This window comes from Lissotriton helveticus, chromosome 10 (genome assembly GCF_964261635.1).
Source record: "Lissotriton helveticus chromosome 10, aLisHel1.1, whole genome shotgun sequence".
Taxonomy (NCBI): Eukaryota; Metazoa; Chordata; class Amphibia; order Caudata; family Salamandridae; genus Lissotriton; species Lissotriton helveticus.
In genome coordinates, this window is record NC_136071.1 from 417,586,572 (window position 1) to 417,612,793 (window position 26,222).

The 26,222-nt window shown below is 44.3% G+C and overlaps 1 protein-coding gene across 2 annotated transcripts in view; it reads right to left on the minus strand.

Moving 5' to 3' along the window:
* Positions 1 to 26,222, minus strand: part of AXIN1 (axin 1) — a 271,337-nt gene that overhangs the window by 221,281 nt on the left and 23,834 nt on the right. The window contains exons 2-4 of one of the 2 annotated variants that reach the window (XM_078662899.1): positions 23,043 to 23,333; positions 16,611 to 17,579; positions 1,693 to 1,833 (exon numbers count right to left, since the gene is read on the minus strand). In XM_078662899.1, the coding sequence (XP_078519025.1) occupies positions 1,693 to 1,833; positions 16,611 to 17,488 (1,019 nt within the window). In that variant the 5' untranslated portion in view covers positions 17,489 to 17,579; positions 23,043 to 23,333. The remainder of the gene's footprint in view (positions 1 to 1,692; positions 1,834 to 16,610; positions 17,580 to 23,042; positions 23,334 to 26,222) is intronic. The other variant, XM_078662900.1, reaches the window with a different exon arrangement.

Consider the following 26,222-nt stretch of genomic DNA (forward strand, 5'->3'; position numbering starts at 1 on the left):
GGCTCTTGAACTTCCTGCTCGTCTGCCTCTTCTTCCTCGGTATCGAAAATGTTCACCGGGTCAGGTGCCGTCTGCTGGGCCTCCTGGCGCGCTGCGCGCCGAAGTCGAATCGTCTTCTTGGAGCGGAAACGAGAACAAGCCATACAGTTGGCTTAATCGTGATCCGGCGACAGGCACTTGTTGCACACCGGGTGGACGTCGATGTGAGGATACTTCGAGTTGCACACGGGGCACCTCTTGAACGGGCTCCGTTCCATGATATTTCGTCGAATAAGGCCTCTGGCGTCGATCGGGCCTTCAGCGCCGAAGAGCCACGCGACTCCTCTGGATGTCCGACTTGGGAACTGAGCTGGAACAGAACTGGGCACCGATCGCAAGACAATACCGACGATATAGGAAAGGCCTTCTGGCCAAAAAGAAAGTTCTCTATTGATTCCGAACTTGAGTGATCAAATAGGCATCCGAACCCAATGGCGGAAAAAAACAATCTGGGGATGGAGCCGATGCCCATGCGCACTGTAGTCCAGGGGAGGAGCCACCTATCTCGTGATACTTCGAAGACTCTTCCAGGACAACAATGTGCAATCATCCGGACCCAACACTAGGCGGCAATCTATGCACAAGATATGAATTCAGCAGCCCACATGCCTCGAACTTTATTGTAGCCGAAGGGTGTGTATTGAATTTTACCAACAATAGCAATACTTTTGCTGAAATGTTTTTTGTTGTGATGTTTTTCCTATTTACTACTATAATAAAAGTTATAATGAAGGCAATAATAGCACTACTAATAATTATGATAACAGTAACAAGGTGCATGAAACAACAAGACAGATGGACGGAAGCGAAGAATTAAAGGGGATGGAACAGAGACAGGCGGCACGAGTAAAAGAAGGTAAAGGGCGGGTTGTGGGTGGGGAGAAGGAGGGTCGCAAAGAAGGAGAAAAGGACAGAGAGGCACATGGAGGGGTGGAGCGAGGCTCGTAATAGCAAGATAGTGGCCGGGAAAAGCCTGGTTTGGTAGCACTTCGAAATGCCACTGTCTAAACGTTCAGCCAATCCAGCGTATGCGCTGGTTCAGGCGAGACCTAAAAAACGGTTCGACTTACCTGTTTACAGGAAATGTCCCAGTGCAGTATCCAGGTATACTGAACTGTGTAAGAAAAGTAATCTGTAAAGTAATCTACTAAAAAGCCAATACAAAGTCAAAGTACAGTATATCAAAAGCATTGGATTACTAGTAGCTCTCCAGTAATCAATTCAAAGTGCATATACAAATGCAATTCAAACTGTTTACAAACTGCATTACTACTGTAAAGTATGTATTGCTTACCTGAGCCAGGTATGCTTGGTTCTAGAAAGAAAATGACTAAAGGAATATTTTTAAACAAAACAAATTGGTCTGAAGTTCAGCCTTTGAGTGTGTGATATCATTTGCTGATTGAGTGTGTACAACAAATGATTGACACTACCCTCTGCGACAGCCTTACTGCACGACCACACTACCACAAATAGACAGTAAGGTGCTATCTACTTTTACTTCTGCCTACCTTTGGGGTTCCACTAGGCTCTGTGCACACTATACCTCACTTTGGTATAGTATATACAAAGCCAGATTCCTACACAAAGCAATACCCTAACACAGTTCCTTCTTTATTTTAAGAGATGCAAAGATAACCCTATGGTACTTACACACTGCTGTCTGTCAGAGACATGGTGTCTGCATCACTAGACATGCTTTGCTGCTCACTGTCGTTGGCACTGGTAGCCGGTGCCATGGCATAACCTGTGTTAACATAGTAAGGGACGGCTGGCTCTTTCCAGGTTCCTGGCCTGAAATAAAGGAAAAAAATAGATATTAATCACTAAGGTGCTTCTGTATCAGCTACTCGTAGAGGTCAATGCCATGCATCCTCATTTCTCCATCATGGCAATTGTATTTCTCTGATTTTACAGTTTTGAAAACAATGTGACATGTTCTTACCTTGACAAAGCAGGGGAATGATTAGGGCAAATTCAACAGGGTGATTTCACGCACCAGACAATGTATGTTTCTTAGCCACATTAATGTTGCACAGCCAGTCATCACCAAAACTCGCAGCAGCAGTATATGCTGTTGCTTGTGAATCTGGGATAACCCAGCCGCTGCTTCTGCCCTAATAGTTTCGCTGGTAGCTCAAGGCAACGCTTTTATATTTCTTTTACGAGCTTTAGATGCCTTGCACTTGACCTTGCAGGGTGAGAGTTGTCCCTTTGCTCTGAGTGTTTTGATTTGTTTTTCAAATTCATGATCAGGCAGGATCGGTTATTTAAATGTTCTACATTTTTCTTTGATTTTTTTCCACCAGATTGCTTCAATTCTAATGCTAGTTCCAAGCAGGTAATAACAAGCATTTACAATGCAATGGTCTCGGCATCATTAAAGGTAGAGCTATTGGCATTGCTCATGACATTTCTTTTTTTTTTTTTAAATCATAAATAAATGGCATTGTCATTTACATTGCCAATAGCTACACCCCTACACAGAGCCACCCTCACACAGACAGGGCCACCCACACATAGAGCCACCTACAAAGAAAACTATCCACACAGAGCCACACACACACACACACACACACAGCCACAGAGAGACACACACACACACAGCCACACACACACACACAGAGCCCCCCCACACACACAGAGCTCTACACACACACCCAGAGCCACATACACACACAGAGCCACATACACACACAGAGCCACATACACACACAGGAGAGCAAGCACAGTGAGGGGGCAGGGAAGCAAGCACAGCGAGGGGGCAGGGGAGCAAGCACAGACAGGGGGCAGGGGAGCAAGCACAGCGAGGGGGCAGGGAAGCAAGCACAGCGAGGGTGCAGGGAAGCAAGCACAGCGAGGGGAGCAAGCATATGAAGATTTTTCTACCTTGTGGTGAATTCCTAACTTACCACACCTGAGACCGCGGAGGCCTGGAAGGGGGCGCTACAGTTGGAGGGAGTCAACCTCGGAGACTCAGCCCACTGCCACTAAGCAATCATCGAGGCACAGCGCCGGGGACAACTGCGTACTCTCCGAGACTCTGGAGAGCCGGCTTACTTGGGTGACAAACCCACTGGCGGCAGCAGCAATGGGCAAAGCTTCCCGTTGACCCGACCTTGATGGTCACGGCTGCCTGCAGTGCCTCGCACCTTTTCCTTTCCGGCATTCCTCAGGAGGGAACGAGGGCGGGACAGCGGCCATGAGGATCGCCCGACAATGGCGCAGAAAGTCCCTACTTCCAGCACCGTCAGCCTGAACGGCAGTGCGTGGGAAAGGAGGCAGGTCGGTGTGGGCGATGGTGACCCCGAAAACAACAACAACAACAACAAAAAATGGCTGCCGCAAACGTCCGAAATTTTCGGAATCGGGCCGTGTTTTTTGCTGAGTGACGGATGACGTCAAAGATAGAAAGAACGCAAAAAACACGCCCCCGAATCCGAAAAAGACGGGGCTTCAACAGAGTGACGCCCTTCTCCTCCAATGCCTGGCCTCCGTTTAGGAAGCCAGCCAATGGAGAAGAGGGGCGGGTTCAAGCCCCCTAACTAAAAAACATAACATCTTCAGACTCCGCCCACTGCTACCAGTGCGACGGTCCTCGACCTAAAAATGGCATGAAGAATTAAGCCACATCAGCACCCGGTTGACGGTGAATAGATTACATTGGGGGATCCATGGGGTGTTAGGTTAGTAAGGTGTGTGTGTGTGGACGGGAGGGGGGGGGGTTGGAGGTGAGGGTGGGGGTAGACGAAATCCAGGGCAAAAAGAGGAGGCTCTGGGCAGGGGACTAATTGAAGAAAATAAAACAGGTGGTTTCCCCCATCGTGGCGGATACCGCCCCTCCCTTGTTGTCTCCTGTACATTATACAATCTACTGTAATGATCTCGGTCTGCAGTCGATTAGAAAAATTCCGCAGGCAAGTCTCTATAATGAGATTTTATCTCGATGCGCTGTATTTAACCCCTTGTGCTCTGGTTCACTTAGGTGATAGGCAAAAGCAGACACTGGTATAAGGCATAGCTTATGCGGCATCAAAACTGACTGAGAAAGCTTTGCTGGTGTGGGGATGTGTAATTGCGCCCCCTACACGACGTTTCATTAGCTCTTTGAGGGGGAGCCGAGAGACCAGAAGGAGCAGAACAGCTTTAGGGCAAATAGACACTTCTCTGCGCATGCGCGGAGGCCTTGCTCCGCTTTCACAGTGCGGGTTGTCTCGTGCCAATGGTCTGTTGACATAAAGGACGGGTTTGTTCGAATCCGGGGCGTCTGTTGCAGATTATCATTACGTGTTTGTATGGTTCATTTTCCCCATGTTATCAGATGGTGGCTTAGAAGACTGTAAACAGCTGTGTTCTTCTCATAGCTCTGCCAAGGCACCGCGGTTAGGTTTTACACGACCCTTACTAAGTTGCTATTCCTATATATGCCAGCATTTAAGAATAGGAAGGTGGGAGGTGGTAAAAAGTAATCGTGGGAAATATATTTTTCCCATTGACTTCTATCGAAGCAGGGGCTATTTCAGGCGGGAGAATGCAAAAATGAAGCAATTTTTCCCTTATAATTTATTGCCCTGTGAGCAAGACAGAGTGCCTTGAATTTAATTCTCTTCTCCACTGGAAGCCAGTGCAAGGAGATCAAGGCTTTCAAAGCATTTGGGTATCTTGAGGATGGTTCTGGCATTTTGCATCACTTGAAGTATTTTTTAAACTGATTGGGGTGAAGAGTTACCATAGTCCAGGTGTGACAGAATAAGTGCCTGGACCACCACCCCTCTTCTGCAACAGATGGGTAATAGGTCCAGGATTTTCCACAGGGTTCTCAACATAGCAAAACAGGAGCTAGTCAGTTTTTTGGCTTGTCCTTCAAATGGAATGGAACTATCAAGCCACATTCCTAGGTTTTTTATAGGAAACGACAGAGAGGGTGGAGTCCCCATACTGTCCAGCCAGCATAGCAGTATCACTGAGGAGGGGACTGTTCCCCAGTACCATCAGTTCAGTATTATCTCTGTTTAGTTATAGTGAGCAGCTTGCCATTAAGTGAGCCACTTTCTTGAGGCAAGGGCCTAGCCGCTGCTAAGATCCTTGGTTTGGAGCAAAGGAGAAGGCAAGTTGCATATCATCTGCATAGGAGACAACATGCACTCTAAATTCCTTGACCAAGGAGACAAGTGGTCGGACATAAATATTAAAAGAGTAGGTCTGAGTGCAGAAGCCTGCTGGACCCCACACTACAAGGAGTCTACCTCTGAATAACAAGGAGGTTTCCAAATCTGGAAGGATCTTTCTTTTAGAAAAGACGAGAACCATTTTAGAGTAGAGAAGCACTCCTTAACCCAATTAACCTCAAATGGAGTACAAAGGTCTCATGATCGACCATGTTGAATGCCGCACTCAGGCCAAGGAGGATAACGGCTGTCTCTGGTCCCTTATCAAGCATTCGTTTTACCTCATTTGTTACTACCAATAGTGCTGACTCCATACTGTGTTTCAGGTGCAAGTTATTCTGGGTGTCATAAAGAAGCAGATAATCGGAGGCGGAGCTACGCGGGCACCAAACACGGACGCGTAGGCCAGTAGCTCCCGGTGTCCCGCGCCTCGCCTTCACATATCCGGGAACGATCCTGAAGTGCCTTGGTGGGGCTTACCTGGCAGAGAGGCAGAGGTGGGTGGCGGTGCTGCTCCGGGCCCGCGACGAGGTTCTGGGACGTAGCGGCGCGCCCGTGAAGATTGGGCCTCCGCAGCCGTCAACGCTGGGGACTAGAGTGCTGTAAGCGGCCGGCGCCGAGTGCAATAACATCGGCGGCGCCGACCGGAAGTCGCCGGCGGCGCCTTGAGCGAGTCGACTTGAGACCCCGAGGCGCCTAGGAGTGGGCTCCGGTACCAGAGGAGAGCCTGGTGGAGAATGGCGACGGACCGGCTGTGTCTCCCCGATTGATCGTGGGGCTGAAGCGGCGCGATTGGGGGGAAGCCTGAGTGAGCGTGGGCCCCTCTGGATCTGGCTGCGTCTTCGAGGGTTGTTTGTGGCTCTCTGGTCACCGGGGCTTGCTTTGACCCCCCCCCCCGCCCACCGCAAGGTGAAGCTCTCTGTATATTCTGCTGCCAGTAGTGCCCATGTGCCGCGCTTGGTTGCCGATTAAGAGCGGTGGTCACCGGAGCTGGGCCCCATGTTACTGTGGCTGAAGAGGGTGGTTACCGGCGACGCTCTTTAATTAATTTCTCCGCTCTGTACGCCGACTGAGGGGGATCTCGCGGTGCCACGGAGGCTGCGGGCGGACCGAGGGTGACCCACACTATTGCCTGGATTCGGGCCGTCGGGGGCCCGCGCTGCTGGTGATTACCTTCCTGTGAACATTCGGGGATGGTGGTATGGCTGGGGTTGTAGTGCTCCTCTGAGGTGCCCGGTTGAGTTAGTTTGACGGCTGGCTGCTGATTCTGTCGGGGGGTGCCTTCTGGACTGCAGGCTGCTTGCAGGTAGCACTCCTTATGGTGGAAAACATACATGAGCCCCATGTAAGGCTCTACACCGGTATATGGTGGTGAGCTGATCCAGAGATTCGCGGTGTGCCCCAGCGAGAGACGTCAGCCGGATTGTTTGGATGGCAGTTTGTGGTGTGGATATTGATGCACCCATTGGAGGTCCGGTGCTCTAGAGAAGGTGGCTGTTGTAGGGATGTTCCTTGGCAGACTGTCGTCACAGTTGCTCTGGCCGTGAATTAGCGTTGATCTGCGCGCAGCCTCGAGATGGCGGCTTGATCGGAGGGCGAAAAATCGGTGCCCAAGTCGACTAGGGGGTCGCCGTCCGTTCAGACCAACAAATTGGACCGTTATACACTGCCCAGGGGCTCGCCTTCTGGCTCGGGGCAAGTGCTGGGAGGAAACAAAGAAGCCGTCGACTCTGCATCGGAACCCACGCTACAGGATGTTATGGCCGCCATAGAGGGGGTCAGGACCTCCTTGGGGCAACAGATGTCATTGTTGGATCATAAGCTAGACACTGTGTCCATTGAGGTAAACCTAATCCGTGCTGACCTCACCAAAACCAGTGAGAAGGTCAAGTCGCTTGATCTCAAAACTGCGAGCTTCACTGACGATGTGTCGGTGTTACAACAGGAGGTTCGTGGACTCAAAGCTGCCAGTGAATCGGCAAGCTGCAAGCTGGACGATTACGAAGGACGGGTCCGAAGGAATAATGTACGTATAATTGGCGTTCCGGAGAAAGCTGAAGGCCTGGCCCCAGATCTCTTTATTGAGGACATTATAATCAATCATCTGAAGCCGAAAGGACTGAGCAACCTTTATACCATAGAACGTGCCCACAGGATACCGGGGGGACGACCTAGACCGGGAGCCCCACCACGCCCGATGATCGCAAGGGTGCTCAATTTTAGAGACAGAGATGCTATCCTGCAGGCATCTAGATCCGGTGGCCCCCTGAGCTATGAGAACTCCACCCTCACCTTCTTTCCGGATTTTACTCAGACAGTCCAGCGGCGGCTGCAGAGTTTCACTGGAGTCAAGAAGCGACTTAGAGACATGGGTTTGAAGTATGCTATGCTGTACCCTGCCAAGTTGAGGGTTGAGGTGGCGGGGAAAGTTTGGTTTTTTGACAACCCTGAGATTGCCTCGGATTGGCTGGAGAGTCTTCCCCCCAGAGAGATTCCCAAGGAGAGGGCGGCGTAGATGAAAATGGCGCGCAGGACCAGGAGCAATAAGTAGAGCTCTATTTTGAGGGGTGCAGGTTGTTGAGAGATGTGCCGCTAGCGAATTAATCCTGTGTAACGGTTTCCTTTGCCTAGGTGTCACTCCAGGCGCAAGACGTGAATCCTATGGGCGTGACGGAGCCGCGGGGCTCTGGCTTCCCCCTCTGATCTACATTTAGATAGTTGATTAGTTAGACTATGTGGCGACAGGCACAGTGCGAGTTGGGGTTTGGCAAATGCCGCGAGCAGGGGTGCAGGGTTTGGGGGTGGTGGGATGGGAATGTTTTTGTGTGTTTCATTTGGTGTGTGTTTAGTTTTCGTTTATCAAGGCATCATGTGGAAATGCAGCAATTGTGATTTGCAACTGACAGAGGATCTTCATTTCCTTTTAATGTATGATGATGGGGGTAGGGAACTAAAGGTTTTGAGTTGGAATGTGAATGGGTTGGGGGACAAAATTAAACGTTCTGTTGTTCTCCAGTATCTTAAACTTCATGCACCGGATGTGGTTTTGCTCCAGGAAACACATTTAGTAGGTAATTCATGTAAGGCGATGCATAGACTGGGATACAGGTTGGTGGCTCATGTGGGATTCACGTCAGGGGGTGGGCATACTGATTCGGAATGCGCTCCCATTGGTGATTGACTCCACGTTAGAAGACGACAGAGGCAGATATGTTGGGGTGACGGGTCGTTGGGCGGGGCATGTTCTCACCCTCTTGTCGGCGTATGTCCCCCCGGGTATGCAGGCCACTACTTTTGTTGATTTGGGAAAGCTCCTGTTAGACCTGCCAAGGGGACTTTTGATCTTGGGGGAGACTTCAATGAAGTGGTTTCTGGAGTTATGGATAGGCATCCCCAGCAAGATACGGGGCGCGCTCAGCGATGGCTGCCCGACTTTCTCGATGCAAGGGGTTTAGTGGATGGCTGGAGGCTGCTCCACCCAGACCAGAGGCAATACACATTTCACTCTGGTGCCCACGGCAGCCTCTCCTGTTTGAATTATTGTCTGGTGCCTGCGGCCATGTATCTTACATAGCTGAGGTTGTTCACCTGGCATGGGGCATCTCTGACCATTCCCCGCTCTGGTTCCGGTTTTGTGTCACTTTGGGATCGGCGAGTAGGGTAGCCCCTATTAACCCCTGGTATATGCATAACCCCAGACTTCGTTAGGACCTCATTAAGGTTCTAGACTATTATTTTCTGGAGAAGGAAGGGTCGGTGTCCTCCTCTGTATCTCTCTGAGAGGCCTTTAAAGCGGTCATTAGGGGTCAGACTCTGTCATTGATAGCTGAAACGAAAAAGGAAAGGAATAAATATGTTGTTGTAGCGGAGGCCGAGATTGGTCGCTTGAAGGGAGAACTGGAGCGGGAGGTAACTCGGGCTAAGATGCATATTCTGACTCAAACAGCAGGAGTATAGATCTCTAGTCACTGATGATGCTAGGGCTCTCGGGAGGGAGCAGCAGGGTCGACTTTATGACCTCGGTGATAAAGCAGGGAAACTTATTGCTTGGTTGGATAGAAGGCTAGGGCGGAGCGTGTCGTCCCAGAACTTGAGACAGCTGAAGGAGCGCTGCTTACCGATCCCCAGAGTATTGTCGATAGTTTTGCGACATATTTTCAAACCGTGTATACCTCGGTCTCGGATTGGCCGTAGGAGGACTCTCATTTGCTGCTTCGGGATATACGGTTCTTTTGCTTGTCCAAGGAGGACCGTGATTTTATGGATAGTGCCCTTACAACCGACGAAATAGCCCAGGCTATTCGCTCCATGAACTCGGGTAAGGCACTGGGACCCAATGGGCTCCCAATTGAGTTATATAAGCTTAGGCCGGATAAGCTGGCTCCTCACCTTAAAGGTATGTTTGTTGAGGCCCGGGAGAAGGGGATATTGCTTTATGATCAGAGAGTTGCGTCGGTGGTGGTAATCCATAAGGAGGGTAAACCGAAGACTAACTGCGCCTCTTCTAGACCAATTTCCTTATTGAACGCGGAGCCCAAAATACTTGCCAAGCTTCTCTCTAATATGCTGATTAAGGTGATCAGCGGACTGATACACCCAGATCAATCGGGCTTTATTCCCCATAGAAATACTGCCCTGAATCTACGTAGGTTACATGGCGTGATAGCTAGGGCTCATACCCTGCAGGAACCTGCCATAATCGCCTCACTCGATGCAACAATGGCTTTTTGATACCATAGAATGGCCATATTTGTGGGCAGTCCTGGCTAAATTTGGATATGGCCCTGACTTCCTTAGCTGGGTGCGCTAGTTATATACTGAACCGCTAGCTCAGATAGTGGTTAATAATCGGGTCTCGGCGTCCTTTCTTCTCGGTCGGGGCACTCGGCCGGGGTGTCCCCTATCTCCCCTTCTTTTCTCGTTGGCCCTGGAACCCTTAGCGGCCTCGATTTTGAGCCATCTATTCGAGGCATTCGGTGGTCCCCTGATTGCGAAGACCGGATGTCCTTGTATGCGGATGATATTCTACTCTATCTGACCTCGCCTAGAAAGTCCCTTATTGTTGTGTGTGATGTGTTGGCCTCCTTTGGTAGAAACTCTGGGCTATCCATCAACTGGGGGAATCTCTCTTGTTTGTTCTTAGGAGGGAGACTATACCGCGGTATAGAATTGGATGATGAGGACTGGCAATTGGCTGTGTCCTCTCCAAAAGTGGTTGCGATCCCAGCGCGATTGCGGCTTGTTCAGTTAAAAATACTACACAGGGTTTATGTCACAGGCCCCCGCCTTGTCCGGATGGGGTTATCGGACGTAGTTTTGTGTAGACGGAAGTGTGGTCTTATGGTTACATTCCTCCATATCCTTTGGGAGTGTCGGTATATCGTTGAGTACTGGGGCAAGATTCATGACACGATACAGGAGGTTTTGGGGGTCGCAGTTCTGCCGGAGGCGAGGAGATGCCTCCTTAATATATAGGAGCCTACTGATCTTAATTTGGCACAAACACAATCGACTACACTAGGTTATATGATAGCTAAAAGGAAAATTGCTCAGAAGTGGGGATCCGAGCAGCCTCTTACCCTTGAGGGCTGGAAAGATGACCTGGGTTGGTGTATGTTTTGTGAAAAGACTGTTTACATAGCGAGAGGCCGACCTCGAAAATGGGCATCAGTTTGGGGGCCTTGGAACCAATATAGGGGAGAGATTTGTGTGCCACCTAGAGACTCCGTGTTTGATATGGCCCCATCCCCGTGAGTTCTTGAAATGTATGTAACTGCTTCGTACAGCCGATACGTCAGTTCCATTTTTTAGCTGAGAAGCATCGGCAAAGTACAGTTTTCTTACGCTTTTATTGTTTATCTCCTGTTTGGGAGAACTTTTTCCTCTACGTGTTTATCATCACGCTTTTCACAAGCGCAACTGATTATCATAAGGGGGAAACATCCTTTACAACGCAACTTTTACCACGCAGTGCCTTTACGACGCAACTTTTACAACGCAAACCATTACAACGCATTGCGCTGGGGGGCGCTCTAGGATAGGGAATAAGTTTAATTTACTATCAAACATCTTCCCTAGTGTCCACAGGGACTGGAGTTGGAATAGTAAATTAAACTATTCACTATCCAGCACCCCAAAGCGCTATGCGTTGTAAAGGTTTTCGTTGTAAAAACCGCGTTGTAAAGGCATGCGTTGTAAAAGTATGCGTTGTAACGTCATACATCCATCATAAGGGTGCTTTTCACAAGCACTACTGTGTGCCCCTCTCTCTTGTACTCTTCCTTAAGGCCATGCAGCTCCTTCCCTCCCCTTCCTCCTCTTGTTTTGATTTGTGTCGCGGCACTGGACGAGCGATACTGTGTGCCCTGCTCTCTTGTACTTTTCATGCATGCCGTGCTGTTCCTCGGCTCCCCCCTCTTGTTTTTTTGTGTTGGGCCAACCAGTTCACAGCTACTGGGCTTCATTTTAATTGAGCACTTCCCTAAAGTGTTTGTGTTTTTTTAGCTTGATTACTGCAGCATCCACTTCATGGACACAGCGCTTCGCAAGACTTTCTTTTTCTTTAGGATTTATTGTTGAAATTAAAAAAAACATTTCCCACTCAGTGCGACACCAATCTCACAGCCGCCGAGCTCTTGAGGACTTTTTTTTTTACATTCCGGAAGAGCGCATCACCTATATCAGACATGCATTCCATATATGGTCATGCCCTTCAGCCGTTCTGCTATTGGCGCATCCAGATAAGGTCACAATCCACACATTTGAGTCATTCTACTAATCTTGGAGTGTACAATGGAAGGGCCCTTGCATTGTCATACCGGTGTGAGTCCCACAGGATTACAGGCAACAGGATTCTGTGGCACATTGTAACTGCTCACACCAGCTGGAGGCCATAAATATGAAGGGAATACGCTCTTTGTGTGCATTCCCTTCTGAGGTGATATGATGGGTGTGTGGCCTAATGGGCAGAGCTGCTCACTTTACAACTGGGCATCTAAGTTCGAGCCCAGGTGTCATCTCAACATCCAATTAATGCACTCCTTGCTTCTGCTTATGGTACGAGTGTCTCCTTCATTCACTGATCTCTACATTTCATTTCATTATACGGTGTAAAACCGCGCCCAGCCAATAGCAGCTCTATTTTTGTGTTTTATTTGTATTTATTTGAAAATACAATACATCTTGATTGGATTTGCAAATAATCAAATTGCTCTATAATCCCAGCGCACATACATGAATTCACGTCATTTCTGTTGCTACGTTCCAAACTTCAAAATAAACAGCTTTAGCCATTAACCAGCATACATGTTCATTATTTTGACCAATCCTTATAAATGCCTGCCTTGCAACGGGCATAGAGACCACTTTTTAAATTTGGCTTTAAATATAGTTCAAATAATTTCACCCCCAACCCTAACGTTATTTTAGAAGCTGCAGCTTATTATATGTTACAGTTTTAAAAATTACTATTTTCTACCTAGCTCAACCATCTGGCTAAGGGCACAATTTGTATTAACCTTTTCACTCTCATAAGTGGCGGCTTTGTTTCTTGATTATCTGGCTTATACATCAGCATGTTACAATTTCTAATGATGTTGCCTTGTTGACAGCTGGGACTGTGAGCATGTCGTGCTGCATTTTTTTATTCTTAAACCCTCATTGCTTTCAGTATTACAAACACTGGCACCTATAGCATTGCGTTTCTATGGGCTGTATATAATGTATGTGCTGGTTGGTTTGTTTGCTGAACACTATGTTCCGCTTTCTTGGGCTTCAGAAGAATCCATTCCACATACAACTGAGTGCGTTACGCACGTTTTACCAGCACTTGCAAAGCAATGCATATTTCACACCCCCAGCCCAACTGTCCGTTCAGTAGTAGTGGATTCTTATATATTACTGACAAAAGCACTATTCTGCTTACAATTCACTAATTTTGACTCGCTTCACCCGCCCTTGCTCAGCGCTGCATGTTGTATTTCCCCAGCCCTAGTAGCCGTTCAAAACAAGACGCTTTATGTTTTACACCCCCCACCTGCAATGACTGTTCAAAAGCAGTGTATTTTTTTTTTTTAGATACCACTGCTTTGTTAATGCTCCTTCATCCCCAGGCCTATATGGCTACATCCTCAATCATACTAGCCTTTTTACAAGCAGTAGTATATTATGTATTACTGCTTTAGAAGTGCCTGTTTCGTTTCTATCCTTGCATGCCATATTTTTTTCGAAAAGCGATTTTATATAACATGCACTTAAACACAACATATTGCAGCGCTTTACAGATTCAGCAGTTACATACACAAAGACACATTTAGTTATAATGGCGAAATTAAGTGATTTGCCTACAAACACAGAATATTAAGATAAACTACCTAGCCCTCTCTATCTTCCTTTCTATCTATTCTGTGATGCTCTCACAACTATCAATTCACCATTAGACATATTTACACTACACAAATACACTCCACACCACACAATTCCGCTCCACACTATTCCATAACTAACAATTTCAATACAACCCACATAATTCCACTCCTCAACACACACATCCACTATACTCCAAACCAAAACACACAGGTAAAAAACATTCTCCTGTACAACGCCAATAATTCTAACTAAAAAATGCGAGGCAGATTGCTTTGCAAATCTTTGTTTAAAGTAGAAATGGGGATTATATAATCAAGGGAGTTATTAATCTACCAACTCACTGTGACGTTAACTAGCCGAAGATCATTCCCAAAAGCCGGTCTGGTATTAGCAAGTGTTGATACCCGGGTTTCTTTCCTGGGTTTTGACCGTATACAGACTTGGCTCGTAGGGTGTTTTGCATCTGCCGGTGAGACAGGACTCTCCAGAATTATTGAGATAAAGGCATGATCGGTTCAGACCATTGGGCAAAGACACTTGATTTTGAGATTAGGCTCTTTGCTGAAAACTTGGTCTATGAGATTGCTGAGTGGGCCCTAGGTCCAGTATAATGTTTGAGACCAGCGGATTATTTGTTTCTTTAAAGTGAATACAAAAGTCTCCTAACAAAGTAAAATGAGGTTTTTCTGTGGCCTGTCCGACCACTATCTCTGATAGAGCTTCCGCGAACCCTGGCCATGGACCAGGGGGATCTATATATTAAGATTCCCGAGAAGGTGTGGGAAAAGTTAATGGTAGAGCCCAGATTTTCACACTCCGGTATATTGAGGTGGCTGTACACACATTTGTAAGCCTCCTTTAAAGTAATATGTAGTACAGAAAAGAGGGTCCCGGTGAAACGTAGTATAATTTAGTTACTTTAATTCACAATATAAAGCCATCAGAGCACATTGCTATTTGATCACAATGGGCTAAACCAAATTCACATTAGAAAAACAATTATAACATTTTTCCATAGTGCCCCAAGGAGAACAAGAGGGTAGAGTGAAGTAGTGATAAGAAAAAGTGGTGCAAGAATAAACAGTTAAAGTGACAAAGAAATTGGCAAATTAAACATACAAAAATAGGTTGGCTTCAGATCCCTGAGCCAAGCTTGGGGAAACTAATTTCCCAGAATATTATTAGTCAATAAACATGTGTAAGACGCTGATACTTGATATCCTAATTAGTGGTGGCGTCCACTGATATGAAAGAAAAAGTAGCCGTCGACGTTTCGACCCCCAAGCTACAACCGTAGGCGTAGTTGACACCTTACACCGGGGTCTTCATCAGGACAGAACGGTGAAACTCAAGGGCACACTAGGTATTCATGGTAAGTGGAATGTATTTTGTCCACAGAATTGGACCAGAGGGATCCAACAGCTCCGTTTAACAATTAAATGCTTCAATCGTCGATGAATTTCTTAATCACGGTTTTTCTTGAATTCTAAACATTCATGATTCTAAAGCACATATGCACCACCTCAGGACCCTATCGCGGATGAGAATTTCTCATTGGGAAACGCAGAAGTGTGTCTAAATCTCGCACGAATCCGAACAAACCAGTCCTATCTCGACGAATAAATCCACCTAGACGTCCATGTGTCTAGCAATCTTTTCGGGAAAAATCACCGGGGAATTGCAGTGTACACGTTCTGTCCTGATGAAGACCCCGGTGTAAGGTGTCAACTACGCCTACGGTTGTAGCTTGGGGGTCGAAACGTCGACGGCTACTTTTTCTTTCATATCAGTGGACGCCACCACTAATTAGGATATCAAGTATCAGCGTCTTACACATGTTTATTGACTAATAATATTCTGGGAAATTAGTTGTCCCAAGCTTGGCTCAGGGATCTGAAGCCAACCTATTTTTGTATGTTTAATTTTCCAATTTCTTTGTCACTTTAACTGTTTATTCTTGCACCACTTTTTCTTATCACTACTTCACTCTACCCTCTTCTTCTCCTTGGGGCACTATGGAAAAATGTTATAATTGTTTTTCTAATGTGAATTTGGTTTAGCCCATTGTGATCAAATAGCAATGTGCTCTGATGGCTTTATATTGTGAATTAAAGTAACTAAATTATACTACGTTTCACCGGGACCCTCTTTTCTGTACTACGTAGCACCCAGGTCCCTTGTGACTAATTTGGGTAAACCCCCTTTATGTTTACTTACTCCTTTAAAGTAATGGCAATACATCCACCATTTTTATGTACGCTATATTTGATACAGATATAATATCCAGGGGGAAGCGCCTGATTATTATAGGTTGTAGTGCAGTCATGGAGTTAGGTCTCCGTAAGAAACAGTGCATCAAACTGTTCATCCTTTATTACAGTGAGAAGCTTGTATATATAGCATGGAAGGGATCTTAAGTTTATGAGACCAATATACCATTTTGTAACTTTTAAATTCATATTCTTAACTTTCTCTATGATTGTCAAAGAGAAGTTAAGTGTGAGCATTGATGTTTCACTTTTAATGACCTAAAGCAGGACATACTGGGGAAAGAGACTTAGGCCTAAGGGAGACTAGAAAGTCGGCAGAGTATCTCACCTTTTTTGGGGCAGTTAGGCCGGGGTCCTGGCCTCTGGTCCCATTCAGGCACGGACATTATTGTTGATTATAGAGCGCCCAGGTGAAACAAAAGGCCACTAAGTGAAAGACACCCACTGTTATAGGAGGCACAATCTTAAATCCAACAAAATCTGCATACTCAGAGGCTTTAGTTTTACATCTGGAATCTTAATCAGACGGACTACAGTAAAACTATAACAATCAAGGTCCTAAACTATTTTCACTATTACAAAAAAGTATTGACTGACAAAACAAACCAGGTTTGAATTAGCACAAAGAATTACCAGCAAATTGAATTTCCAAAATATATGTTAAGCATGATGCCATGTAAGCAAACTTATGACAACCATAACTTATAAATGTAAGATAGGTAACAAATAAGGGTGGTGCTAGAGTGCAAAAAAAATAAATACTTACCGGAATTCTTTCCCATCGCTGTATCGTCTGGAGACTGCTGCACGCTGGGGGGTAGTCTCAAGGAGTAGCTTCTGAGTGAGCCTGCTGGCAGGGGCAGTATCTACTTCAGCTTCTTCATCTAAACCCTTATCATAATTCCACTCTTCATCTTCGTTGAGAGTTGGTAGATATCCGTGGGCACCTTTCCCTGTCCCGGATCCAGAGCTATGATCACTGTAAACTTTGGGGCTTTCCCCACCTGTCCTTGTATACTCCAAATAAATATCGGACTTCAAAAAAACAGGATAGGTGTTCTCTTCCATCATCGACTGGATTTCCGTCTGTGCCTGGTCAAACATAGCTGCATCAATTTGCTGGCGCATAACGCAATCCTTAATAAAACTTTTTGTGGCTGGTTTGATTTGCCGTGACACAATGCCATTACTGTCAAGAATGTACTTCTTGTAGATAGCCTTTGAAAGTTTTAGCCGCTTTTCCTCATTGGACCCTCCTGGCCCCTGTTTTCTGAAACCACTGCAGGCAAACCAAAAGTCCAGTAGATCTGCACATTCTTCCTGCTTGAGGAAGGACCGGAACAGATTAGTTCCATCCTGGTCATCTAACAATGAGTGAAGTGATTCGGCCCATTTCAAGTATGGTGGAGTGGGGGAGGCACTTCCCTCTGGTTCATACCCAAGATCCAAGTCTGACCTCCTGGGTGTAGCTGTCGATGTCTCACTCTTCAGGCACTCACTTTTTCCAGAATAACAAATGTGGTTTTGAGGTTTTGGGTCATTCAGAATAAGCTCCCCTTCTTCCCCAGGAACTGGTGGCCTTGGCGCATCTTCGGTGAAGCCTCCCCCAAGGTCCAAGAGGAAACCGGTACCCTGTACACTCATTTTTACTGTGTTTGCTTGACTGGTGAAAATGGTAGAATAGGTTTAACATCAGTAGACCAAAATCCAGCAGGCATACACACTCTGATTTATCCTGTAAAGGAAAGACAGAAAAATTACGACCCTGGTATGGGACTCTTCTTTGTTCATCAAAGTTCTCATCACCTCAAGAGAACTCCTGTCAGTGGATTTAAACTTGGACTAAGTACCAAAAGAGGTGGATTGAATGCACCAATTATAGCTGCATGACAACTATTAATTTAAGAATGCTTATTGCAAATATTATTACAGGGCACCTTAAAGCGGACAGGTTTTGTACTCTGATTTTCACTATCCATTAACTTTTTATCAGCATAAGGTACCCATGACCCACTTGCATGTTTATGTTCTCCACATGCTGGGAATTGTAAATGTACCCAGAATATGTGATTTCCCCTGGGAGGGCCAGAGACAATAGGCAAAAAGTTATTTTTGTATATGAAACATGGGGGAAAGTTGCTGGTCAAGACAGTGTGGACTATTACTAAAACCAGTATCATCAAAATGTTTGTTGGGTTAAGAACTTCCTTTTTGCCAGCTTTCAGAAACGGGTACGCGTAATAAGATATCCTTTTTTCCACCACATTTTGTTTAGTTTTCTAAGTCGTAGCTAATATTGCTGTGGTTTTAACCAATTAATGGGGGCAAGAGGTGTGAAATCCAAGGTTGAACCCAGAAAGCTATACATTTCTAAAAACTAGACAAACATTTGAATTCTGTAAAGGTTCACTCATGTTTTCCCAAAGCTAACTGCTGAAATTAAAACAACTGTGAAAGCAGGGACACAAAAACCCTGGTTTTGCAGCTGATGTTGGGGTGGGACTTCGGCCCCAGCACAGACTTCACCCGCCAGTCAGTGCTACAAAAGAGCCCTCAATACCCTGCAGTGCGGGACAGAAGAAACAATTGTTTTGCGGCCAGTGTTGGGGTGGGACTTCGTACCCAGCACACACTTCACCCACCAGGAGGAGGAGTTACAGCACGTCAGAACTACAATACTCTGTGGCGCGGAACACAAGAAACCCATTTTATGGCCAGTACTGGGGTGGGACTTCGCCCCCCAGCACATACTTCACCCCCCAGGAGGAGGGAGTTGCCGAAAAACAGCGTCAGTGCTACAAAACCGCCTTCAATACCCCGTGGTGCTTGATGTGCCTGGGCAAAGACAGGGACAAGAGCGGCCCAACCGCGCCCGTCCCCAGCCAGATGAGGCTAGGCTGGCCCACCCCATTTGGTTCTTTTAAGGGAGTTTTCAGTGTAAGGTAGGATTTTTTCTACTAACACCACTGCGTGTATGTTTGTCCGGCTGTACGCATAAATGTAGGAGGAAAAAGCTTACCCATCAGCACAAGTCAGGTAGTAAATGACATTTTTCTTCACCCCTAATTACATCATATGTATCTTCTGCCATGGGGCAATTTCCACGGAGCTACAGCTAGTAGAAAACCATGTAGACACTGTTTGAACGTTGATTAAAGATCCCACAGCCCACCCGGGAAACCTCCAGAAGGGCTCTAAAAATGAACTACCAATTGAGGGCAATGTCACCCACTCAAGTGAACTCCTAAATAGCCAGCATTCAACTACCTTTGTTCAAATTTCAAACCCTTGTATAATGCATGATTTAAAAAAAAATGTTAACATATTTTTATTGGTTTTTCTTACATTTACAACATATGACAAGTACATGTATTATACATCGCGTTAGTACATACAGGGGTCACCGACCCATGGCATAGCTGCTGGGTACACAGTGTCCTCATTGGCACATAGGCTTGAACGTCCCTGTATCTCTACAATCTCACATATAACATAGAACATATATTCTTTGGCTTTTGTGCTAGGGATAACCGGCAGTCTGTTCGGGGTGACACAAAATATCTGAATGAGCGGCTCCCTGTCCAGCAGTCTACTCTGAAAGAAGGAGATAGAGGGGGGGGAAGAAAGTAAAGTCCTGTGGAGGGGTGGGGTATCCTGCTCTTGTGGATGTTGTGGCGTTAGGTCCTTTGATTGTTTCGAGCTAGGACTTTCATGGGGCTCGTAAGGTACTAGAAATTTGTCCAGAGATGCCCACATCCCCATGTTGAGATTTTTCCATGGCGAGTTTCTTAGGGCCGTGATGTCGGCTCCTCTCAGGTATGTCACCCAGTTGAGCCATCCCCTGAAGGTGGCTTTGGAGGTGTCTTTCCACTTAGTGAGTACTATCTTGACTGCAGCCGTTAGCAGGAAATCTAGGAGGTTCCTGTTGTGTTTAGAGAGGAAGCTAGGAGGCCTAAACCTGGCGGATTTCAGAACATTCCAGACCGCATTTATAGCGAGACAGGGAATGTACTGGATCCTGCCTAACCAGGTATACACGCCGACCTGGCTCAAGATTGAGAAAGCCATACTAAACAACATAGACCCAATGACACTTCTCACTGCGAACAAACAGTCACAAAAAACAGCAACATACTTAAAAACACTAGATACATCCTACTTAAGGTAGATTAAAAAATGGAACACAGCATTAAAAACTCTAACTGGGAGTTTAACTCCAAGATAAAATATAGGGGAAACCTCTAGCAATAGACTCCTGGAAAAAACTAGTGATCTCATACCCAGCCCAGCTGGAGGAAGGGGGAACCCCCGATACCTTCAGCACACTTAAAGTACGACACAACCTAGAAGATATAGAACTTTACAACTTCCTCAAAATCAGAACAGCCCTAACCAAATCAAAGATAACCAGAGACAAACCCTCAATCATCCCCTATATGGAGAATCTGGGAATCTGAACATATACAAACTACTCCACCCTAGCACCTCCAAGCTTAACGATAAAACAAACAGTTACTGGGAGGCACAACTAGACACCACACTCAGCGAGCAGGAGAGACACAGCCTCTGACTGTCTCCATCGAAAAACATGATTTCCCCAGTGTTAGCCCAGATGAAATTCTGGCTTCTGCACAAGACATACTGGACACCAGCTCATTTAGCGGCCCTAGGGCTGAGGGAAAATGACCGATGCTGGAACTGTGACAGAAAACAAGGAGATCTGGCTCACCTCATCTACCACTGCATAAAGGTCAAAAAATGTTGGGAAAAAATAATGCATGATCTTAATGAGGACATTTCCATTGCTTGTTTAAGCCGTCCCTCCTCGAAGAAAAAGTTCACATTTTGTTTCATAATTAAAGCAATTTTGGGGGGATTTGCTCTGGGTCAGCTAGCTGTTAGGCACTACAAAAAAGAGCCCATTCCCTGACTGTACCCCCACTCTCGAATCCAGCCTCGACTCAAAGTGACCCTTACTTGCCTAGCCCTAGATCCTCAAGGTGTCTTAATAAATCCGCGAAATACCAACATTTTGGTCCAGGTCATAACCAGCCTCCTGAAAACATAAGACATGAATCTACTAACAGTGGATGACTGCCCCACCTCCAATTACCACCTGAATGCACACCTTACGTTATAATTTTTTCAGGTGTTCTCCCCATGGCCAAGGATTCCTATGAAGATTGCGGGGCTTAAAATATAAAGTTGGCCACTGGTGTAAAAGCAAATCAGGTTTGCCTATGGACCTGGTGGATGAGATTCTCATGGTGAGGAGGGTAGGATGGCTTGGCTACACTCCTAAAACCTCAAAGGGGAATTGTGTGGTAGTGAACTTCAGACATCCTTCGCTGGTGAGTGCATTACTACACTGCTTAGATTATCTAGCCAATGAACAGGAAGAGATACGTGCATTACATCTGGGATATTTCTACCGCCCACCACTTCCAACTGCCTTTAACAGTAGGAAAAGTAAGCAAAGGCCCTTATTGGCTAATCTCACTAATGACTCACACATCCATAAAAATCTCTTTGCCCCTTTTTTTCATCTTTCAGATATCGTTTGACTGGCACTTTCACTAGACTCGCTATCAGCATTGCCACCAGTCACATCTACTGACAAACCTGCTAGTCTAGTGGGAGAAGAAACAATTATTAGTAACATACAATGTGAAATGCATAGGCCAGGTGGCCTACATCTCCTTTCTTGGAACATAGCAGGCATTCATACAAAAACTGGACAATGCGGACTGGCTAGAAATTGTTAACTCTTATGGTGTGGTATACTGCCATGAAGCATGGGCTCTCGAAAAGTCTTACATCAATAGTTTGAAATAATTTTGTGTTGAAGCCTCACCTTTGGGTCGACCACAGAGAGGTTTGGGAACGTTTATTTCTCTTAAACTAAGCAATGTAGAATTTGAAGTGATATTGTGTACTCCTTGCAGCTAAACTTTACGTTTGATTTTTTGCGGCTTTCCTGTTATTTTGCAGATTGATTTTCATTTGAACTTTTTCTCTAACCAACCAGCTGAACCAATTCTGGATTTAGAAACTTTTATTTTAGATTACATGGTAAAATGTGCAGACAGGGATTTTATTATCTGGTTAGGCGATTTTAACATAACCAAATGCCCCTTACAGGGAGATCGTGTATGTAGCTAAACAGATTGGCAGGGGGATAACTTAACACACTTCTTGCATAATACTAATGGTGATGCACTAAACCAGATTATTTCCAAGTTTAATTTACTGTTTAATTCAGATCCTTTCAATGATGGTGTGGTGTATTGCCCCAATCTTCACAAGAAAATGTAGTGGGTCCACCATATATTTTATTTTGTTTTCTTCATACTTGGCTCCGTTTGTATTGGAATCAAATATTTTATTATCTAGTAGCAGCGATCACAATACAGTTTCATTTTGTTTAAACTGTTCTGTCACCAAGACCCCTAAACCTATTTGTTCTTCTACATAGCACTGCAACGCATAAAAGGGGATAAGCATTAAAATTGGAGAATTTGGTTCAAAGTACATTTTTGGAGGAACTAATTAGCAAAAGAAAAGAAAAGGTGATGTGCTGTCTATCTCATGAAGCCAAGCCACAGGAAATTCTAGTGAACTTCGACAGTCTTTGTAAAGTGGCGACCAACATAATGATCTCCAAGAAAACCCATACATAACCTATAACCTTCAGATGGTTTCATAGTGCCTGTTCTATTGCCTCTAGCAATTTTAAATTGGTAACTAAGACTTTACTTCGCAATGTTGAGGCTATCAGGCGAGCTAGGCAAATTTATAAAGAGACCTTGGAACTGAGGAAAAGAGAAATAAGAGAGAAGGCCATGGGAGGATTAACAAGCAGCCAAAGGAATTTTAAGGAGTATGAGGTTTTTTTTTCAGAAACCATCTATCGACCTTTCTTCTCTGAAGAGAAGCATCCCAAGATAGAATTTTATATTCCCTCAGAAGATTGGATATCCCACTTTTCAAGGACCTTTGACCAAAAGGCTTGCAATTCACTTTCCCCAGTTGTACCTCACTTTGCTTTCGAAGGTGCATATTTTCTTGCTAATTTTATTGATGTAATTGATGTTCTACTGGCCATCATAAAGAGCCTTGGAGGTAAAGCACACGGCCCAGACAGTGTTCCTATAAACGTTTTCAGACATAATACAACATAATGGGCCCCTCTACTCACAAATGTGTTTCGCGCTGCAATTAGAGGCGAAATCCGAAGCTCCTAGAAGAGATCCACTATTGTTTCCATCTTCAAAAAGGGTGATAGAAAGCAACCTGCAAGCTATCGCCTGATCTCCCTCTTAGATTCCTCTGTTAAGATCCTAGGGAGGGTTCCTTTCAGAAGTACAATACAGCTTTCGCCCAGGTATGTCATCAGTCGAACAGTCCCTGAACCTGAAGAGAGACTCCAAGAATGTTATCCAGCCATGCAGAAGTCCTTCACGTGCAATCTTGATATATGATTATTACCCTGGAAAATGCAAATGGACAGAGATAACCAAATTATATGTCAAATTGTAATTGATGCATGTGCCAGATTTATTAAAGAATGTGTTTTGAAAGCATAACAAATGTACTTGTATAAAATTAAATTTTTTTAGAAATGGTTTTGATTGCCATCTTGCTTTACTTCTCATTTAAATTCACACAAATGTAATATCAATACCATAGGTGAACTGTCCAACATGGAGTGGGCCTTCCAAATATTTCAAAAACACTTTTTTTGCAAAGCTCTGATGTACAGTGACAGAAGACATTGAGAACTCTTTGTCTGCAAGGAAGGGGAAGTGATATTGATGTTCGGTTATGTTAGCAATTTCACTTTAAAACATTAGTTATGGTTACAAATGAAAACTGGAGAATGAGGTACATTGAAAGTCTTCAGTTATGATTAGAGAAGCAGTCCATAATTCACACAACAGCCATGGAAACCGTAGTTTATAAATCAAATGCAATCCACATTGCCTCCTCTAATGAGATAGATGAAATTACCAATGGAAATTAATGTTACAGGTGACGTTACGGATCATAGTAGCTTTAACACTCTCTCTAAGACCCTCCAAGATTATAATATTTATAGATTTTAACATATTATTTAACAACGTTGTACATTTAGATGTTTTTACGTATTGGTATCCATGTTATGACATCATATACAAAAGAATTAGTATGTGAGTTAAGGTATGTCTGAAAGAGCTATCAGTAACTGGCAATTTCATCATTCATTCTGATTTAGATTATTTTTCAATTAATCCACATTTACAAATCGTTGCTGGTTTTGATTTGTACAGGATGGTGTTCTTGATCCCATTTAAAAGATAAACGGATTCTAACCTTCGTAGCATTTTCTATGTTTCCACCAAACAAATTTTTTCAACAGCACCCCCACTGAAAAAAAACGAGAATTCATACATTGCTGTGTACTTTTTCTAATTGTCTGCTACTGAGTAGTTTCTATTACTATTTGTTACTACAGACTGCCCACACGAAATAAAGACTATTTCAGAACATGGATTACAAACTTACATCTACACGTTATCTTTGTTCTAATTATTCTTTTTATTCCATTCTTAAAGTAATTATTCTGTCTGTGAGGCAATAGTTGCCCCTAGAATAGACTACATTTTCAAACATTATTCTGATTTGTCCACCACTTGTTTTTTCTGTTGTTTTGAAAGAACTGTATACTGATTTGTCTCTCAAACTCTTAGCGCTTCTGGCTTCTGTTGGGGAATCTCCTACTGTTTTCGTGATACCTGGATGATTTCTTTTAATTTTCCAATTGTGTCTCATAATCTACATTAGGGGTGCTTCCTTTGAATACATTGTGATCATTCTTTTTTCCTCTCCTTTTTGGTCACCAACAATGCTCTTCTTTTTTGGGGAACTTTAATCCATACTCTTTTGCTAATATTTGGGGGGTATCGCGTTGCTGGAATGTACTCTTTGTACTTTCAATCTCATACATTTTGCTTCTTTAGAGCAATTTCTTTTTATTCTAAAGCAAAATCATAATTTGGTGTGCTCTAAAGTAACTTTCTTTGAAGGAAGCTTTCAGCATGCAAAATACTACTTGTTGTGGTCTATAATGACATGTAGATCTGTACATCCTTCACAAATATTGCTGTGTCCCTAAAAATTATTATTGATTGAATTCATTACGATTTTATGCCGGAAAATAGTAATCACTTTTTATGCTTACCATCCCAAAGATCAATAAGTCTCATGTGGTCTATGTATTACGTTGCCCACGTGAGAAGTTATATTTAGGCAGTGTTTAAGGTTAAAAACTGATTCTTGAACAACGTAGGGCTTTAAAACACAATTTAAAAAATAAGCAAATCATGATTCTACATATCCTGTAGGATCACAACAGTAAATGTGAGCTCTTATTTTTTTTTGTCATAGAAACTGAGGGTGAACCTAAAGGGGTTGCAGACCTTCAATTGAGACAAGTCGAATCACACTACATTACAGACCTTGATACACTGCAAATGCATTAATGCCAAAAGGATTCATTTACATAACTGATTACTTATAGCTGCTGAATTTCTACGGTTTTGTGCGAGTGAAAGATTGGCCTAACTATAACCTTTGGTTTTTCAGCAAATTGCTAAGGTTTTTTTAAATTCTATTTCATAACTATACGGTCCCTCTAACCTTTGGTTTTTTCAGTGACTTTCTAAAGTTTTTTAAATGCTAATTCCTAACTATAACGTCCTTGTAACCTTTGTTTTTTTCAGTGAATTCTAAGGTTTTTTTAATTTTATTTCTTAATTGTAACATCCATTTTCTTAAGTGAGCCTCTAAACTTTTTGTATTTTCTTTCTTTAACTGTATATTGTATTTATATTATTTACCACTTATTTATTAATTTGGTATGTGCGGTCGTAGCTGGAATGGTATGATGTAACTGTGATGCGGTGGAACTGCATCACAACTAAGATTCCAGGAATGACCAGTATTTGAAATGTATTGCTTAAGGTTGCTGGCATGTAGTTTACTTTCAATAAATTACTCAAGAACCCCTATTGGAGCTGTGTGGATTACTACAGTAAGTGTTTACCAGAAAGTACATTAATAACTGCTTTTATTTTAAGAACTGTTTGGGTGGACACTGCATTATTGCATTTACTATGGAAAATGTGTGATCTGCAAATGTATTTCACATAAATAGTGAGATATTGTTTTAACTTTTCTTTCAGTGATTTAAAAAAAAAAACTATACAAAAAAAATTATATTCACGACTACCTACTGTAAAACTGCGTGAGTGCCTCAGTGCATCTATGAGTGGGTGCATCAATGTCGCAATGGGTCTGTGATTAGTTGCATAAGTCTCTCACTCAATATATGAGTAGG